The sequence below is a fragment of the Lagopus leucura genome, unplaced genomic scaffold (assembly GCF_019238085.1).
Source record: "Lagopus leucura isolate 7727_CA_CO unplaced genomic scaffold, USGS_WTPT01 Super-Scaffold_100004, whole genome shotgun sequence".
NCBI lineage: Eukaryota > Metazoa > Chordata > Aves > Galliformes > Phasianidae > Lagopus > Lagopus leucura.
In genome coordinates, this window is record NW_024962264.1 from 30536658 (window position 1) to 30556714 (window position 20057).

General features: G+C 38.4%; 1 protein-coding gene across 1 annotated transcript; it reads left to right on the forward strand.

Moving 5' to 3' along the window:
* Positions 1-6702: 6702 nt before the first annotated feature.
* ALB (albumin) lies at positions 6703-19384 on the forward strand. Its single transcript, XM_042870961.1, has 15 exons — positions 6703-6836; positions 8287-8347; positions 9123-9255; positions 10163-10377; positions 11095-11227; positions 11933-12030; positions 13300-13429; positions 14334-14548; positions 15090-15222; positions 16048-16145; positions 16291-16429; positions 16943-17166; positions 17701-17833; positions 18849-18905; positions 19187-19384. Exons 1-14 carry the CDS (start codon positions 6752-6754, stop codon positions 18897-18899), a joined length of 1848 nt encoding a protein of 615 aa, XP_042726895.1. The 5' UTR covers positions 6703-6751; the 3' UTR covers positions 18900-18905; positions 19187-19384.
* The last annotated feature ends 673 nt before the right edge of the window (positions 19385-20057 follow it).

Below are 20057 nucleotides of genomic sequence, written 5' to 3' on the forward strand. Positions count from 1 at the left end.
CCACCTTGCAACAACCTCCTTTCTGAGAGCTGTAAAGAGTCATAGGGTCTCCCCGAGCCTCCTCTTCTCCAGACTGAACAACCCCTGCTCCCTCAGCCGCTCCTCGTAAGACTTATTCTCCAGATCCTTCACAGCTCCTTCTCTGGACACGCTCCAGGCCCTCAATATTTTTCTCGTAGTGAGGGGCACAAAACTGAATGCAGTACTTGAGGTGCAGCCTCACCAGGGCCCAGTGCTGAGGGATGATCACCTCCCTGCTCCTGCTGACTACACTATTTTTGACACAAGCACGATGCTTTTGGCCTTCTTGGCCACCTGGGCACATTGCTGGCTCATGTTCAGCCGGCTGTCAACCAACATCCACAGATCCTCTTCCTCTGAAATAACCACACCTCAACATGCTGATAGGTTGAAGTGATACTATACACTTTGGCAAAAAGCTATTCTTCATTTTGAGAAAGAAGAAAAATAAACGCGAGTTGGCTGCTCGCCTTTGTATTATTACTATGGAGGTCAAAAGACAAAAGCAAGGAAGAAAACCTAGTCCAAAACAGCTGTGGTTATTGACAGTAGATGTAGTTTTGGCACACGGACATCTTGAGATTTGGCTTATAGCTCAATGTTCATTCACACAAAAAACTTCTGGTCTTGAACAACAAATTAAAACCAACAAATGAAAAAATAAATAAAGCTGAGGGAATTAGGAGGTTTGAAAAATCACTTTGCTAAGGACTTATGTCCTAGAAGTGCTCCAGCAGTTGTTCTTACAATGATGTATCCGATTTGTTACTCAAAAAACGTAATTTTAGCACATTATGGTCTAGATATATGTAGTTTTTACTAGTAATATTAGTCCCAATGAAGGTTTTATTTTAAGCTTCATGGTTCAGAACGTCCAAAAGAACTACTGATATTCATGGCATCTCTTCATCCCTACTGATCATGTTGTATTCAGCATAAAATAGCTGATAGCACAAAATGAAGCCTGTCCACATGCAGACATGAGTTGCTTAAGTAGGTATCGCTGAACCGTTTCCCCACCTAATGAAATTACCTACTTTGTATCTAGCCGTTCACTTTAAATATTTCTATGATACCATGTAGTGTAAAGAGGCGTGTCCTCTGTTCCACATCAATTAAATTTCAAATAATTGTCCTTATGTCTCCTAAACTGAACGCCACTAACACATAGTCCCCCACATAGTAATACCTGTTGCTAGCTGTAGTTTACATAAAAATGTGCATGTTCTCTTAATGTTTGTGCAAATGCATACATCTTAAAATGCAATTTATATGTTCCTTTCTGTAATACTAGGACAGCTTTGTTGGAAGTTTACTTGGAGCAATACTGGAAGAATTAAGCAACAAAAAGCTCAGTATAATACTTAATACTGCTAAATAAACATCAGCATGGGTGTTCAAATCTCTTTTTCAGCAGTAATATGAAATGTTGGCATGAAGCACAGGACAGACAACAGAAGATATCTAGAAATAAACATGGACCCTGTATTACAAACTTACATATTAACTCCAGGGGGACAGTACTGTTCTTGCTAACGCTGCACAATGCTGCAGGGGAAAATTCCAGGTAGCTCTCAAGATGCAACAGACCTTTGTCTGGCAAAGTGCAAAGTTTTGCACTTGGGTCAGAGGAATCCCAGGCATCCATACAGACTGGAAGGAGCGGTCCTTGAGAGCAGCCCTGCAGAGAAGGACCTGGGGTTCTTGATAGATGAAAAACTTAACATGAGCCAGCAGTGTGCCCTTGCAGCTTGGAAAGCAAATGGTATCCTGGGCTCCATCAAAAGAGGGGTGGCCAGCAGGGACAGGGAGGTGATTGTCCCCCTCTGCTCTGCTCTTGTAAGGCCCCATCTGGAGTACTGTGTCCATGTCTGGAGCCCCCAATATAAGAAAGACAGGGAGCTGTTGGAGAGGGTCCAGAAGAGGGCCACGAAGATGATCAGGGGACTGGAACACCTCCCCAACAAAGACAGGCTGAGGGAGCTGGGCTTGTTCAGCCTGGAGAAAAGAAGGTTGTGGGGTGACCTCATTGCAGCCTTTCAGTACCTAAAGGGAGCCAACAAACAGGAGGGGAGTCAACTCTTTGAAAGGGTTGATAACTGCAGGACAAGGGGAAATGGTTTGAAGTTGAGGGAGGGAAAGTTTAGGTTGGATGTCAGGGGGCAGTTCTTTACAGAGAGAGTGGTGAGGTGCTGGAACAGGCTGCCCAGAGAGGTTGTGGATGCCCTGTCCCTGGAGGTGTTCAAGGCCAGAGTGGATGGGGCCCTGGGCAGCCTGGTCTAGTATTAAATGGGGAGGTTGGTGGCCCTGCATGTGGCAGGGGGTTGGAGATTCATTATCCTTGAGCTCCCTTCCAATCCTGGCCATTCTGTGATTCTGTGATTCTTTGTGTGCTAAATTTCATTGTAACAGAAGAAACTTTAGTCTCCAGTCTTTAGCTGTCATTTCCTTCAGACTGCTTTGATACAGCCTTTGAACATTTCAAGAAGATGATTTGTCACTACCACATTTTTTCATTGCTATGACCTAAGCAGTGTTCCAGTCTGGATGCATTTTACATTTATACTTTAGGATTATTAACAATACACCTAATTATTTGTTTATATCTCACTGAACATTCTCTTAGGATTTGAAAGGAAAGACAGGTTCGAGTCTCAGGTTGATCAGGCTCATGTTTGTAATGTAGCAGTTATTTTCTATTTCTACACTGGCTTTATTGGTTCAGAAAATACTTGGTGGATTGCTGAGGCAGCTCCTTCCGTTCATTTTACTTGAGCTCTTGGATAAGTATGGTTAACCTTATTTATTCATCATTCAACCTCTCACTATTAGTTTTCACTAGTAGTTTTCAGCCAGTCTGAAGGGTTACAGGTTAACAGAGAAGATGCACATTTTAGCAAGGTCTTGTTCTTTTACAAGAAAATATGGTCAGTAAAATCAATTACAGACTCTTTCCTTGGATTTTAATAGAGTAAAGCACCACAGTTCCCACAGTTCCAAAAGGTCCGGACTGACAGAATTCCCATTATCCTCCAGGAGGCTGGGATTTTTTCTATAACCACCTGAAAATAATCCCAATTTCTGACATGCTGACAAGCCTGGGCTGCTTTTCTGCTAACCTGGTTTTCCACTACTATCCTCTTCAAGATCAACTTTAATTCCTAGTTGCAGAGTTGGAAAAGAGAAAAGTAGATTCATCCAATTTTTATGTGGTTATTCATGGAAAACAGACCAGTCTTTTTAACTGTAAAATGCATTGTATTGAAATTTTTCTTACTAAAATTACTTGAAAATATTTTATGCCTAGGCACATTATTCGATTTAAAAATTCAAGATCAGAAACAAAATAATTTTTTTTGCTTTTGCAAAACTTCCAGAAAACTGAAAATTGAATTATTCACACAACTCCCAGCTGGAATAATACAGCATTGTGAAGAAAAAAAAAACAGAGTGAAAGACTTGAGTAGGAAGTACAAGACCTTGCCCAGAGGTAGCAGGTTACTAGCTAGCAGAAGCAGTGAGTTGTGAGGCAGATGATGACCCCTCTGACTACACACTGAGAATAAGCATGTGCATTGAAACCTAGCCACCAATGAGAGAAACTTATTAAAAGCAACACCCTTCTTTTCACTGACACTTTGCAAGCTAGAGCAGAGGGCAGCAGCAGGAGAGCTCCTGGAATAGCCAGTCTGGAAATCCATTCACTTTGCAGTCTCTTAGAGAGAAGCCGCTCAAGTTCTGCAATTCCCTCTTCCCCTCAACTTCCAGTAGTCCCCATATGGGGAATCCTGAAGATTAAGATTTATAATTGCTAAAACATCTTGTAGGGTTTTGTTTCCGCTTCTGCAACATTCTTGCATTAACACAGTTTTAAGGCTCTGCAGTCTCTTCTCTGTCTTAATCTACCTGCCCAAACATTGTCTGCACTGGAAGCATATATTCATATTCACATATATTTTGAAAAGCATTTTACTGAACTAATGCAATTAGCATTGAAGTTGTATGGGACAGGAGCAGTAAAATCAGAAAAATGAGAGATGATGGAAAGAAAATTTGGAAAGAAGGAAGGACAACAAGTAGTCATTGCCAGAAACTAAATAAGCCTATTCATTTCAACACTGTATTTGATGTGAAGTTACTAAGTGTTTAAATTTTAAGTTCATAGAAGGGAATACTACCTACCCAGAGCATTTTTAGCATATGTATAGACAGGACAACTACTGTTGTAGATCATATCTTTGCTGCATTTCATAGTGACAAAAATAAGGGACTTCAGCATATAGCATGATATTATCTCAGTGAAATTTCTGTCTAACTGTAATTAAAATGAATGAAATAGAAGAACACAGTTTACCCTGAACTTCAGGAGAGTGAACTTATATCTGCTAAAGGAGTTGTTGGATGAGGTCTCCTGGGAAGCTGTTCTTAGGGGCATAGGAATAGAACAGAGCTGGTAACTTTTCAAGAACACCCTTTTGAGAGCACAAGTGGTCTCCATCCCCCAGCAGAATAAATCAAGCAGAGGATGCAGGATACCACCATGGCTGAGCAAGTCAGACTGAGGGAAAAAAAGGAAAAGTATGAGCAGTGGAAGTGTGGTTGGGTAGCCTGGGAAGAAAATACGGATGGACATGCAGAGAAGGGATCAGGAAAGCCAAAGCACAGATGAAACTAAACTTGATGAGGGATGTGAAAAATAACAAGGAATTCTATCAGTACACTGAACAGAAGAGACAGGCAAAGGAGAGTGTACCTCCTCTCATAAAAGAGAAGGGAGAACTGGCTTCAACAGACATGGAGAAGGCTGCAGTAATCAGGGAGTTTTTCACCTGAGTCTTCACTAGCAGTTGGGCTTCCCACGCCTCTTGTGTCCCTGAACCTCTGGTCAGGAAAGCAAAATCCCTCCCACTGCAAGAGGAGAGCAGGTTCAGAACAGCCTCATGAGGCCATATGTGTAAAAATCTATGGGCTGGACAACATGCATCCCAGGGTCCTGAAGGAAGCAGGCCAGTTTCCATCATATTTGAAAAAATCATGGCTGTCAGGATAAGTCCCCACTGACTGGAAAAAGGGAAGCATCACTCTCACTTTTAAGATAGGGTGAAAGGAAGATTCCAGGAACCAGTGGCCGGTGAGCCTCACTGTGCCTGGGAAGATCATGGAGTTGACCCTCCAGAGGAAATTTATTCAGCTCTTAAATAATTGCCAACAACAGCTAAAAATACTTCTCTACATTCTGTATTAAAGATGGTCTAACAAAGAAACTTAGAGACTGACTGAAATGTTAGCAGGCAGCTATTGGTTTCTGCCTGCTCAAACCATTCACTGTAAATTATATATAGTTCAGCTCTGTTCTATGCTCTTCCCCAGCTCCCTGTTAAAAAAACACAAAAGTATTCAAATGGGCTGTTTATATTATTTTCTCCTGCAGAAATGTATCACTTTGCACTCAGTAAGGATCCAGTCTTACACTTCATATTTCTTCAAAGCCTTTCATTAAATATTCTGCAAAAGTATTTTACATTTTATACCATTCCCAGGGACTTAGGGAAAACTTCACAGTTCTACCTGTGTCTGATCTTCTAAATTACTGATTAATCAATATAAACCTCATAAAAAGGAGACCAGAGCATAACAAAGAGAACACTCTTGGAATTATGTCAGTGTAAATGAGACTTCATTACAAAAAATATTAAGTATCAGCAACGTGCAAATGTTTACATATCTATTTGGCAGTTTTTTCGTGTCCTGATGAATAGCACTACCCTCAGGAAACCAGAATGAAAGCTATCAAATCAAGTGCTCAAATCATCTTTTTTGGTGTCGAGCAGCCTTCCTTTTGGATGTTCCTTAAGCCTATGTTGAGAAACTTGGGATGAGATGAGGTCTTACATAATATAAAAATGCCTTTTTCAGTTTACTTGATGCTGCTCTGTTGTCTGAATGAAATTGTTCCACCCTGGTCCTACATGTATTGTGAGATTCAGATATGTTGCTTTCACACTCTTACCTTCTCTAAGAATTCAGAGGTCAATTAAAATTGGAGATGCTGTTTATCTGTACCTTCGTGCTGATCATTATATGTTACCAATATATAATTTTTTATATAAAATTAAAGACTAGATTCACTTGTGTTCCTTATACCATTCCAAGGTGAGGAGCACAGTATACCCTTCTTAAACATTTATCTCTGTCCCTGAAGGATTGACAGCATGCAGACTATCCTAAGTAAGCTGCTATCTCATCTTTGTAAGGGGATTTAAAACTAAAATTCTCTAATTTGAGCGAGTATGCAAACTCAGCCCTAACTGGGTGAATTATTACTGTACAACACAAACCTGCTGTGCTTTTGAACAAATAGTAGCAAAAAAAGAAGCGCAGCTATAGGGTTAGACGATGACATTTTAGTGCAATGCCTTGAACTCCTTGTTTGTAATTTGATAAGGAAATTTACGCAAAACTTTATCTGTTTGGATGCTGGAAGGTCCTTTTGAGGACCTTTTCAGGACAAAAAGGTCCAGAGGAAAACATAATAAACAAATAATATCAAATTCATTTTTGGCAAGGACACTCCAAGTTTTGTAATCTTCAGGCCAAATGGAAATCTACAGTTGCCAGCTCTACGGTTAATATTTTACAGAAGCAGTCAGTAAAAGGTATATAAGAAAATGATTTCCCTTCAATCATCCTAGCATTTTGAATAATTTAGCCTGCATCATAATCTGCAGCCATGAAGTGGGTAACATTAATTTCATTCATTTTCCTCTTCAGTTCAGCAACATCCAGGAATCTGCAAAGAGTTGCTCGTGACGCAGGTAAGAAAATACTAATTAATTGCCCTTATTTTCTTTGTTATACTGACTTAATGACTTTGATGCAATTTGATGAAAAGATTGGCTTGAAAATAAACTGTATGAGGGAATCTTGAGGGGTAGGTAGAACACTCCGGACAATTACATAATAGAGTAAGTTTTGTGATGTGTCTCTTTGTGCTGCAAAGTGAATTATATGATCAGATGTTGATCATTCACATCCTGTTATTTTCCAGCACCGAGTAAGTAGATGTGCAGATCTTTCTGAATGACCGTATGTAACTGAGCTCCTCACCAATGTCAGTTAATGGTTTTCACGCAAATAGGTCAAAAATTTAAAAATCTAGATCTCTGTCTCGGCTGAAAGGAAGCCTAGCTAAAAACCTACTGTGTTGTTTTTCCCCATGCTATTAAATTTTATGGCTTAGCCAAACAAGAATTTCTGTAGGCAGACCTAGAAAATTTTTCACTAGTATTTTTAATTTTAGTTTGAAACATGAAAATACACAAATTTAACAAAACTGAGTTTTCAGGAACTGGCTAAAAATACCAGTGAACAGCAACTGATGCACATTACAGTTTTTAGCACTGAAATTCTTATTATCAAATCAGGTCTACTGATAATTCTTCATTTTTGAAAACATTTTCCTTTAGTTCAGGTAAAGGAATTCTTCCTCATGTTTTTTTAAGTGCTTCTGAATGGCATTTCTAGAACAAATGACTGTCCTGTTTTAGTAGCTCAGTCATTACTGTGGCCATCTGCCTCTGTTTTTGGAAAGCCTTCTTACTGTGAGCAAGGTATAACCACAAGATATATTTATTACCATCAGGAGCCAATGAAAGGTCTCACCTGTTTTCCTTTTTGGATGAGCACAGATGGTATGCCTTAAGTGAAACAAGAGTATGAATCTGCCCCGTTTGAAGAAAGAAAAATCTATTAATGCTTACTCTAATCCAGCTGATGCCACATTCCTTTATTTGTAGAGTGGGCACGTTCATGTTGTTGGTTATGCAAAGCATATTTGCTGATCCTTAAGTTGCAGCAGCCATTTTGAATATTTGATTTATGAATATAATTACAGAGGTGAATATTGTATTAAAACCCCCCAAATTATACACTTGCACTACTCTCGAGAGTCTGTGGGTATCTGCAGATAAATGGTCATCTGAGACAACGAAGAATTTGAGATGGCCTGAAGAAACCTTTAGATGGATATTCCTTGATACATGGGACGCTGTACCCAAAGATGGGAAGTTCGCTACTGCTCAGCATTAGTTTGGTCTGTTCCAAACAGACAAATAATGATCTTACTCCCTGAAACGCAAGAGCTGTGTTCATGCTGCACACTTGTGAAAACCTGGCCTGAAGTGGACAGAATTATTCTTTAAAAATGGGATCTTGCTTGTGACAGTAAGCATCACTGCTTATTGGTTTTGTTTTGTTTTTCCCTAGAGCACAAGAGTGAAATTGCCCATCGCTACAATGATTTGAAGGAAGAGACATTTAAGGCAGTGTAAGTGAATGATCAGCTTACATTTTCTGATTGCTTTCCATCTCTATTAATATTGGACATGGATAAAAAAGGGAAACTAAAGCACACTGAATGTCTTCTCATACAAAGCCTACAGATGTTTTATGAGCCGCAAAAGTCATGATGACTTTCTTGTTCTCTGGGAACACCATCCCGTGCAAACCTTATTAGGAAACTTGCGTTCCTCATGTATAAAGAAAATAGATGTGAATAAGACAGTTTTGGTAACCTTTGGATGGAGAGAAAATGCTCTGGACTATTATATTACCAAAAAACCAAAAACAAACAAATAAACACCTGAAACCCAAAACTTCTGGCAGGTATTCTGAAACAATTCAATAGTTTTCTTCTGAAACAGATTTTGGGAATGGCAAAATAGGTAAGTTCTGGCAAAAAGTTATGAGTGGCAAACTAGTTCTTGCAGGAACAGAACCATTTTTAAAAGAAGACAGCCTGCAGATTGTCACTTGTAACAATGGCAAAAAGAGCAGTATAAGTATACTGGCATGAAATTGGCAGAAAATTAAAATCACAGTCTTTTCCTTGATTATACCAATCTATTATTCAAAACATTCATTACTGGGGAGTAAAGGTCAAAAATATTTTACAGAAAGGAAATGAGAAGACCAAGAGTACAAGATCCATTGCTATGATCTTCTTGCTGCTCTGTTTAAGTGTTTGAAGAAATTGTTTGAAGAAATAATTTTGTTATTTATATTTCTTATCTCCATATTGCAAAATATGCTTTCTGTTTCAGTTCCCTGATCACATTTGCCCAGTATCTCCAGAGGTGTTCTTATGATGGACTGTCAAAGCTTGTGAAGGATGTTGTTGATCTGGCACAAAAATGTGCGGCCAATGAAGATGCTCCTGAATGCTCAAAGTCACTGGTAGGCAGTGAATCCTTTGGTATTGTGTTTCACCTCATTCTATGCAGCTATCAAAGTCATCCTCACCCTGGTACCTATACTTTATCCTTTTGGGTGTTCCTGTTGTCATCAGCCAATGCCAGTCAGATTTTTGTGCTGAAGCAAAGAACTTGTTATGAAGTTCTGTCCTTCAGAAGTGCCACAGTAATTAATGGAGCAATACTTTGGAGCCCAAAAAGCAGATTTCAGTACATGAAGTTTTGCACTGTCCACAAATACATGTTATTTGTTTGCTGACTGGAAAACATGTGATGCTAAGAATTACAGCAACCAAAGCATAGGGGTTTTAACATGAGGTATCTTGAAAAGATATCTGTGATAATTCAACATACTCTGGTAACATTTTTTTGAAAAAAATTGCTAAGATAGGGTATCAAAAGATGTCTACAGGTACATAAGATCCTTAGATACCTAGCAGGTTCAGCCAGGCCCTGAAGAAAGTTAGGTGCTAGTGCTCTTCTCATCTCCTATGTTCAAATCAAACATTATGACTATAGTAATTCTCCCTAAAGGCTTCCCAAGGTGATTGTCAATTAGAACATCAAACCCTGCTTCGATTAATCTGAATTCATTAGTCAGATTACAAGAAAAAATAGACCACTGTCTTGCATGCACTATTTAATTATAACTAATATAAATATATTTTCAGTAAACCATTCTAACTGTTTTTATACTGGACTACACAAAACAAAATTTTGTGAAATTGTATTGAAAGCAATGGATTATTCTGGTTTATTGTTTAAATATTGTCTGGTAAAAACTTACTTTTTTATCTGGGCTTTCTCTTACAGGTAGATAGACCGTTCCTTACACTTTTTACATAATGTCTTTCTAGCAATAATTCTGACTCTCACCATCTCCCTTATAGCCTTCCATTATCCTTGATGAAATCTGCCAAGTGGAAAAGCTCCGTGACTCATATGGTGAAATGGCCGACTGCTGTAGCAAAGCTGATCCTGAAAGAAATGAGTGCTTCCTGTCATTTAAAGTTACCCAACCAGACTTCATTCAGCCATACCAAAGACCAGCTTCTGATGTGATATGCAAGGAATACCAGGACCACCGAGGGCCATTTCTGGGATAGTAAGAAAAATGCTGCTGTTGCATTAAGTATTTAGCTAAAGGATCCCCAAGGTCTAGTGAGCGTGTGGGCATGAAAAAGTTGTAAACATGCAATTGAATATTTACATGCACAAAACAGCTGCTCAATTATTAAATATCTAAAGTTCTGATCACACTTTTTTCAGTCTATGCTGAGCAGATTTTTCCATTCAAAATGTGCTTTAAGGGATCACATTTTATAAATCCTTGAGGATATTTTGCAAAAAATAAATTTAAAAAAACCCTCAGTTTTTCCAATATTAATGTAACAATTTACTTGCTCCAGTTTCCCACTACCTCTATTCTAACTGGAAAGGGTATGAAGAAAAATAAGAGTAAAGAGAATAAAGATTAACAATGAAATCCTGGGAAAACGGCCACCTATTAATTTTTCATGCTCAAAATTAAAATTCTCAAATATTTGACAATGCATTTAAAACAAGCATACATACATCAAACAAAGTGGCTGAAGATACAAGGACTTCATAATTCCATCACTGTTAAGGAGTCCTGCTTTGAAAATGCTGAGATTTAGCTCAGCATATACCATTAGTAGGCATTATACATACTAGAAGAGTACAATAGAAAAGTACATTAAATTTCTAAACTAGAAACAAAAGTTATAGAAGCCATAAAAGATTCAAATCCATTTACTGTTGCCACTGAAGTACATAACTTATGTTTTCCTTTTTCTTACAGTTTCATCTATTCTGTTGCAAGAAGAAACCCCTACATGTTTGCCCCTACAATCCTTAGTTTGGCTGCTGATTACGAACATGCACTTCAAAGCTGTTGCCAAGAGAGTGATGTTGGTGCTTGCCTGGACACCAAGGTAGGTCATATTTTTCACTGTGTGTGAAAGCAAAGTAGCTGCTACGTAAAGGTGAAGTGTAGACAGAAGGTGTGCTAACCAAAGAGGATCTAGAGAAGAACAGATCTCTCTCAACATGCAATTTCTACTCTCAACAGAAAGTTGTATGAGAGATTCCTCCCTTATTCCTTGCACAAGCAATTGAAAGAGAAAGAGTGAGAAACAGGTTGAATGTTCCTGCTTATGCAAATTTTTGTATGACGTACTTGTAGAGAAGGATTAATCATACCTTAACCCTAGGATTATGATCAGATTACTTCCGTATAGCTTTGCTTTTTAGAGAACTGTAGACGAGATTTCATATTTAGCATGAGTCAAATTTTCCCTTTGTCTGTCTCAAAACTCCCCCCCAGTGACTTCCACATGATCTATAGCGGGGTGCGGGGTAGAACGAGGTGACCTTAAAGGTCCCTTCCCACTTAAACCATTCTATGATTTTATGATTATGTGAATTGTACTATGTCTTAAGACGTAGTAAATATGTCTATGAAGCTAGATGCTGGACTGCATAGTTAGAGTTGCCTGAAGAATCAGTTTGCTTGGCTTTCTATAAGAGCTAACTGGACAAGAATCTTTTGTGTTTCTGAAATGGAATTTTTAGATTTGCCTTTTTCTCATTCCATTAAATGTCAGCCTAATGTGACACTGTGCCTCCTGTTACTACAGGAAAATGTCATGAGAGAAAAAGCCAAGAAACTAAGCATAAAGCACCAATATTCTTGTGGAATCTTCAAGAAGTTCGGAGATAGAGTTTTCCAAGCACAGTAAGTTCCAATCAATGTTTTACAAAAAGAGGGCTTGTTGACTTAAGTCTGCAATGACGCACAAGGAAAATACCAGCATATATATTTTGCTTCTATATACTTACTTTGAAAATTGTAGTCATGGTACTTTCTTGCTTACTTTGGCTGAGAACTGTTGAGGTTAGAAAGTCAGTCTTTCCAGTCTACACCTCCAGTGATTTCTTTTTCAACTTTTAGATGTAAAATCTAGTTCAAATAAGGTTTCTGCATAAAGAGTTGATGCAGAGTAGAACCTGTGTATTCCAAGTGGATGGTGAGCAGTAGTAAAAAAAAAGGTCAGCCGCACAAATTACAAAGAAATGAAATCGTTCCTAGAATCAATACAAGAGATGTGGAGTTATGTGAGAAAGTATCACTCAGAAGCAGAGATTCCAGTGTGCTTAACCTACATTTTTTGCCAAGTTTACAACCGTTCTGATGTCTGTAGCTTTTAGCAATAGGCACATAAGAAACTAAGCTGAGAGCAGTCAAATTTGGCAGAATCACAGTTCTTGGCTACAGCACATTTTTAAGATTAAGAAAGACTTTTGCAGTTAAAAAATGAATCACCTGCTTTACTACAGAGAACTTCTTTAACTCCATGGACAACATACTAAAATCTGATATGTAAAATGTTTGTAATTATCTAAAGGGAGGTGGGAAGCAAACTGATGAGGCCAGGCTCTTCTCAGTGGTGTGTAATAATAGAACAAGGAGTAAGAGCCTAAAACTTGAACATAGGAAGTTCCACATGAATAACATGGAGAAGAACCTCTGAAGGTGACAGAGCACAGGAACAGGTTGCTGAGAGGTTGTGAAATCTCCTTATGAGGAGATATTCAAGAGCCAGCTGGACGCCTACCTGTTTGACCTATTATAGAGTACCTGCTTTAGCAGGGAGGTTGGACTCAATCACTTCTTGAGGTCCCTTCCAACTTCTGCAATTGTGTGATAAAATTTTCTAGGACAACCTGACTAGATGTAGCCAACTTTTATTTAAAAGTTCAATTGATTGTAAGTCTCTGCTTAGTAATATAGAGATGTTTTACAGCCATTCAAAACAGACAGGAAACAGTAGAGAGCGATTCTTACATAGACAGCTCAGATCAGAAGTACAAATTACAAAGCCTTGTTTTCTAGACAACTAAATCTAGGTGAGAGCACTGCTGATCTACAGTATTATATTTGTGACTTGCAACTTCCTGTTCAATGTGGAGCTTTGAGTCAAGTGTATTCATCTTTTCTATCTAGAAAACTTGCTCGCCTAAGCCAAAAATACCCCAAGGCTCCATTCTCAGAAGTTTCTAAACTTGTACGTGAGTCTAAGGAGATCGAAAAAGAGTGCTGTGCAGGGGACATGGTGGAGTGCGTGGATGACATGGTAAGCTCAATATTCTTCAGAAAGTAGTTAAATACATGAAAAACAGTAGGAAGAAAATTTCAGCAGCTATTCAGAGTCCAAGCAGCTTGTATTCAACACTGCCAAAAGGTTCCTCAGCCACTAGAAAACAGCTGGATGGCTATTAATGGAAACAGATTCTATACCACTTCTAGGTCTAGCTCTTTATGATCACGAGGACAAGGACTGGTTGCAGACACGGTAGCACAGGTATTTGGTTAAAATAAAAACATTTAATATAGGACTTGTTTGATGACATTTACTCCAATTCCATTGTAAACAGAGCAAAAGAAATCAGAGGCAAAAAGGCCAGAAATTCTTCGCAGCTCTGATGTGTATACTGCCATTAATCCAGCTTTCCTGTATTGCAACAAATTCTGCAGGACAGCTCAATCAGGAGAATTTGCAAAACTGCAGTAGTAGCGTTACCTAAATACTGCCAGCCCAGCTGGAAATTAGACATATTTCTTAAACCTACAACCAGTTTGTGTCCTGGGCTGGCTCCATGAAATCCTACAGCTTTTAATGTTTTGTCTTCTGTCAGAGCTGCCCATGTGACAGGATTGAAGAGATCAGTCAGTCACCCTTGTGACAGTCTCAGTGGCTTTCACTGCCTTTCCAGAGATTGTCTTCTCAAAGGTTCTAAGATCAGAGAGGGAACCTTATTCTTCCTCGCGCCTGAGAACAACACGTTCTACATACACAGGAAAATGCCAGTCCCTCCAATTATTTCATCTCCTATGGAGACAGCATTTGTTTAGGAAACTGCTCAGTAAATAAGTAACCTGAATGAAAAGAGAGGAGTCTGAAAGAGAGAAGAGTTGAAGTAATATGTCTTTAAATTATTACTTCATAGCTTGCCTGAGGCTATGTTTTAATTTTACAGGCAGAGGTCATGAACAATATGTGCTCTAAACAAGATGTTTTCTCAAGTAAAATCAAAGGCTGCTGTGAGAAGCCTATTATGGAACGAGGCCAGTGTATTATGGATGCAGAATTTGATGAGAAACCTGCAGATCTCCCCTCATTAGCTGAAAAATACATACAAGATAAGGAATTGTGTAAAAGTTTTGAAGCAGGCCATGATGCATTCATGTCAGAGTAAGTAGTCCCAACTTTACACATGCTTGTACCTGAACATTCTTCTAAATTATTTGTTCTCATTTCTGGACCTTTTGCACCATGAGGGGAAAAAAAAGAAAACAACACAACAAAATCCTGTCCTCTTGGGTGTTTCAAGTGTGCATGGAGAAAAGAGGTTACAATTACCATATGGAAATCCAGTGGGACAGATGTAACTTCAATCCTAGTTTCTCATTCATGCTTTGGGACTGTTCCTCTTCATCACTGCACTACTTATCAAGGCTGAACTGATCATTGCTTTTCCTTTATTCAGAGTTTCTGTTCAGGTCCACATGCATTATCTGCTTAAGAAGCATTCTGTCCTAGGAAAGCTATTCTATTCCTCTTACATTTGTCCTGTTGGCAGTCAACAGAGTGGTCCAAAACATTATATGAAAAGGAGGTGTTCACCTTACATGATCTCATCTGAGGGACTGTCATTGTTGATTACTATGTTGTACTTGTGGAAAGCAGCATGATATTCAGGAGCTCTAATGCTGTCAGCTCATGTGTCTTTCAGATTTGTTTATGAATACGCACGGAGACACCCTGAGTTCTCCACACAGCTGATTCTGAGAGTTGCCAAAGGATTTGAATCACTCCTGGAAAAGTGCTGCAAATCTGATAACCCCGCTGAGTGCTACGCAAATGCTGTAAGTGCAGTGTTTTGTCTGCATGTAATTAAAATGCTTACATGATACCTATAATGAAGCAATTTAATAAAAGAGCAGACAGAAAGCATTTTGAGAGACTAATCCCCAGGAGAAGTTAGTATTCTGATGGGACACAAAGTAGTCCAGATCCCATGACAACATTATAAAGTGATCTCAGAACTCCACTGGTCACCCTCAAAACTTCAGACTAGTTTCACTCAATTTCCTGATGCCTCTGACTCTCAAAAGTGGTACTGCTTGTCCTAAATAAGTTAATTAATAGCTAGTTAGCCAAATTAATCTGTTCTCCTGTTTATACTGAGTAGCTAGTCACTGATTATGATAGAATCTTGCATGGTCAGCTCACATAGAAAATCCTAAGTTTTGGTCTCCTGACCTTGAATTTAATCATCTGCAAATCACAGCAGAATTTGATTCACTGGGAGCTTTGGCCCAGCTACAGAAAGAAGATGTTCCCTCTCACAGCTGATTGCCCTGTATTTTAGAAATAGTCACTTGATTTTAAGAATATAGACGACAAATCCCTAACAGAGGAGATGAGACAAATATTCTCTAAGAAGCAGATCCAATGGATAATTAAATTTCAAAAATCTTCCTGCCATTTTAATTACATTTCTGTTAGAACTGAATTCTCCTATGTGAATCAAGGCCCCTTACTCCAGAGGAACTCAAAACAAATGGACTTTGACTTTGCGTAACAGGTATTTTAGAGCTAGCAAGCTTTAGAAGAGACCGAAAACTGTATCTGTACAATTGTTACCAGGATGTTCTCTACTGTTACTGATAACGTATACTTGTTTACAGAAAGAACAACTGGACCACCATATCAAAGAAACGCAGGATGTTGTGAAGAAGAACTGTGATCTTCTCAGTGCCCATGGCGAGCGAGACTTCTTCAAGTCGTAAGTACTTTCTGATAAGTACTTCTTCCATGTAAACAATTATTATTCTGGCTGCATTCGGAGTATGTATTCAGACTTTTCAGGTCTAGTTCCGTAGAACATTCTTCATATGTGAGTGAATAGTCATTCTGTTGTGCTTTTTCAGCATCCTGATCCGCTACACTAAGAAAATGCCTCAAGCACCCACTGAAGCCTTGCTTAAAATTGGAAAGAAAATGACAGATATCGGTACTAAGTGCTGCCAGCTTTCTGAAGACAGACGCATGGCTTGTTCTGAGGGTTATGTGAGTACACTTGTTTATTTTCCTTATTTCTCTTTGAGATTTCTTCTGTTCTCAAAACCATTGAATTCTGGTGAGGCAGTAAGCTGACACTTAATTTTCATAGCCCCGAAGCTAATTATCTACGTAACAGAATTGAAAACTCACTCATTTTTAATGAATGTGAGAACCTAAATACCTCCCTCAGATTGGAAGCTTTGAAAATTTTAGCTGAACTTGGAAAGCAAAATTCAGTTGATTGAGTCCATAGGAACTCACGTTTGGAAAAGCTGAAGAGTCTCTTAAAAGAAAACTGTGCTTAACAGTTGTGACCAAACGGCCAGACTACAGATTAAGAAATCCCTGACTCAAGAAACACACATTTCGTTTCAGACTTTAAGACCATGCCATTTCTGAGCGGGAGTTTAGTTTGGAGATTTTCCACTTCTAGGCATCCTGTTTTGACACAAACAAACATCACACATTTCTTCTGTTATTATAGAATGCTTAACATGTTTGCACTTCTTTCGTTTTCAGCTGAGCATGGTGATTAATGATATGTGCAGGAAACAGGAGACCACACCGATAAATGACAACGTTTCACACTGCTGCAGCGAGTCCTATTCTAACAGGAGACCATGTTTCACTGCCATGGGAATAGATACCAAATATGTTCCTCCACCATTTAATCCTGATATGTTCAGCTTTGATGAAAAACTGTGCAGCGCTCCTGCTGAAGAACGAGAATTAGGCCAGATGAAGTAAGCTAAAGGAAATACCTTGTAGAAGATATTTGAAGGTGTAACATGTTAGCAGGGGCACAAGTATGCTGCAAAAACACTCACTTTTTGCCTAACTGGGAATTCACTGGTGGTAAAGAAAACCAGATGAAACTGTGTTTGTACTGACCGTGTCAGTGCACAACATCATGTAGATGAGAAGAGGCAAAATAAGGTATTTTCTTCAAATGAAATTAGGGTCTTAGATGACCAGTTTTGTGTAAGCCCATTACCAGTGCAAGTCTTAGGATGTACTTAGTTAAGGCAGTATACAGATCATTCCAGTAAGTTCTTTCCCATCTGTATTTGAAAAAAAAAAGGAAAAAGAAAAAGCAGCAGATGGTGGTGTTAGACTGAGAGTTTGGAGACAAAAAACAGGCACAAGCTACCCTAGACATGGCAAAAAGCCCCTTAAATGAGATATATCTGCATGGAATGACATTTTTTAAAACTCCAGTTAAAAAAAAAAAAAAGTCAACAGGTAGCATTAACTGTATATTGTGGTTTTGTTTTCAGATTGCTTGTCAACCTCATTAAACGCAAGCCCCAGATGACAGAAGAACAAATAAAGACAATTGCTGATGGTTTCACTGCCATGGTTGACAAGTGCTGCAAGCAGTCAGACATCAATACATGCTTTGGAGAAGAGGTACTTCCTATGTCCTTTCAAAAAATAAAATTTAAAAAAGTATACAGGGAACTGAAAACTCATTAGGAAACCATCCAGTATGGGATTCTGCAGCCTACTGTGTTTGGTTGTCTGTATGCTCTCACAATAAATTTGCCTGCAGAACTTAGAATACATCTTAACAGAACAGATAATGGTCACAGGTTATAGAATAATTTCATTTGGAAATGTTGTTTGGAAGTAATTTAGTCCAATCCTCCTCTTAAAGCAGAGAAAACTTTTGGATTAGATAAGGTTGTTGAGAGACTTCTTTGAAAGAGCATGTTACCTACACGCCACAGTTGAAAATTATGTTTGTGTAGAGTTTAAACCATATCTCTAGCATGCGTAAACTGCCTTTTGTGCAACAGACACTGATAGAACGCTAATGATTGCCAGTGCAGAATGCATCTGGGTCAGTTATCAGAGATATCTAGAAAAAACAGACATAGTGGTAGGGGAAATCCAGCTGATTATGTTCTATGAACAATCACTCCATTTTTTTCTGCTACATGAACCACAAACACAGCTGTTCATTCATTGTTTACTCTTCCCTGTAGTAACTACAGGAGAAGCCTATCTGTAGCCATATTGTTGAGTAAGCTCAAAGCATTTGCAGGAAGTATAAATGTCAGTTTCCAGAGAGCAATCTTTGTCACTGTAAGCATGAACAGATCTGTACTACTGGTATCTTTAACTACTTATTGAACCAACTATTTTTCACCTATAACCAAAGTATTGCATAGGCAAATATATTAGATCTTGAAAGAAACTACTTTGTAATTCACTCTAAAAGAGTATTTTCTACCTTCACAAGATTGAAAAATATCCATCATACAAGAGTGCACGGCTTCTGAGGCTAGAAAATATCATGAGAATTATCCTTTGAGCCAAAGCTCAGACTTGGGTTGAAGTTCATAGAAGTTTCCACTCAAAATGCTACCAATGATGCTGCCTTTGTTTCTCTTTCACAACTGTTGGTCCTCCTTTTTTTTAGGGTGCCAACCTAATAGTCCAGAGCAGAGCGACGTTAGGAATTGGTGTTTAAGACACGGTAGGTAACAGTATCTATCTCTTTCTCCCCACCCTTTCACCTATTTAACTGCTTCAAATTAAAAAAAAAAAAAAAACCAGAACAAAACAAAACAAAACAATCAAACAAAAAAAACGTATCTAGCTTCCATTTCACCATCATGCTTTTTCAGTGGGTGGCCTAAAATCTATTGTTATATAGCATATGAAGAGTTGAAATATTACTAGAATGATATTGGTTTACAAAATAACCCTTTTTTTTCTTCCTTTTCTTCCCTTCTCTCCTCCCCAAATCCCATCTAGGTTGCCAGTGAGAAAAATACAAAGATAAAATGCTTCTCCTGCCCATTACCTTTTTTCCCTAGTTATTGAATCATGGTTTCGTAAATCTTCAGTGTTTTGTCAAACAGTGTGCTTTTCCAGAAACTTTTCAATTCTATTACATGCAAAAAAAAAAAAAAATAAAAATAGAATAATAAATAAAAGCTTTTTAAATCTGCATTAGTCTCAGTCTGGTGGTAACTGCCCAAAGGCAAAGAATGACAGCACTCCTTACACAAGATGGTTGCTACAGCTGTATATATGGACAGGCGTTCTATTGTTTTCTCTTGTAAAGTACTCACATCACACAAATCTAATAGTATGAAAGCTGGTGTGATATTTAGTAGACCTTAATTCTCTGACTCAATTACAGGAACATTTCACTTTTCACTTCAGTGGTTATTACACAGTAAGACAATGTTCAAAAGCACAGTTCACTCTAAGATGGTTAGCAGTGTTCACTTGAAAAAAATAAAATAAAATAATGCATATGCATCAAGCATCTCTTTGCTTGCAAAGAGCTGCAGAGTTAGCTACTTTTAGACTTCTGTTTATGCCTTCAATTCTTTTCAAAACAGATTTTGACTTTAGAGATGCCTTTTGAGAAGCCAACAATCAAAATAACGTCCTTCACTGCAGGAAGTTCCTAACAGAGAACTTCCATGTAACTAAAGCACCATGATTTTCTATCACATAATTAGTTTCAGTCCACAAATACCCCCAAAAAAACCCCAAATCTTCTACACTTAAATGTGGGATGGTGGGATTGTTTTTGCTTTGATCCCTCACATAATAAAGCATTGCGTACAGACAGTTACCTTGGCCTTGAAATTTCGTGACTCTAGTTCATGAA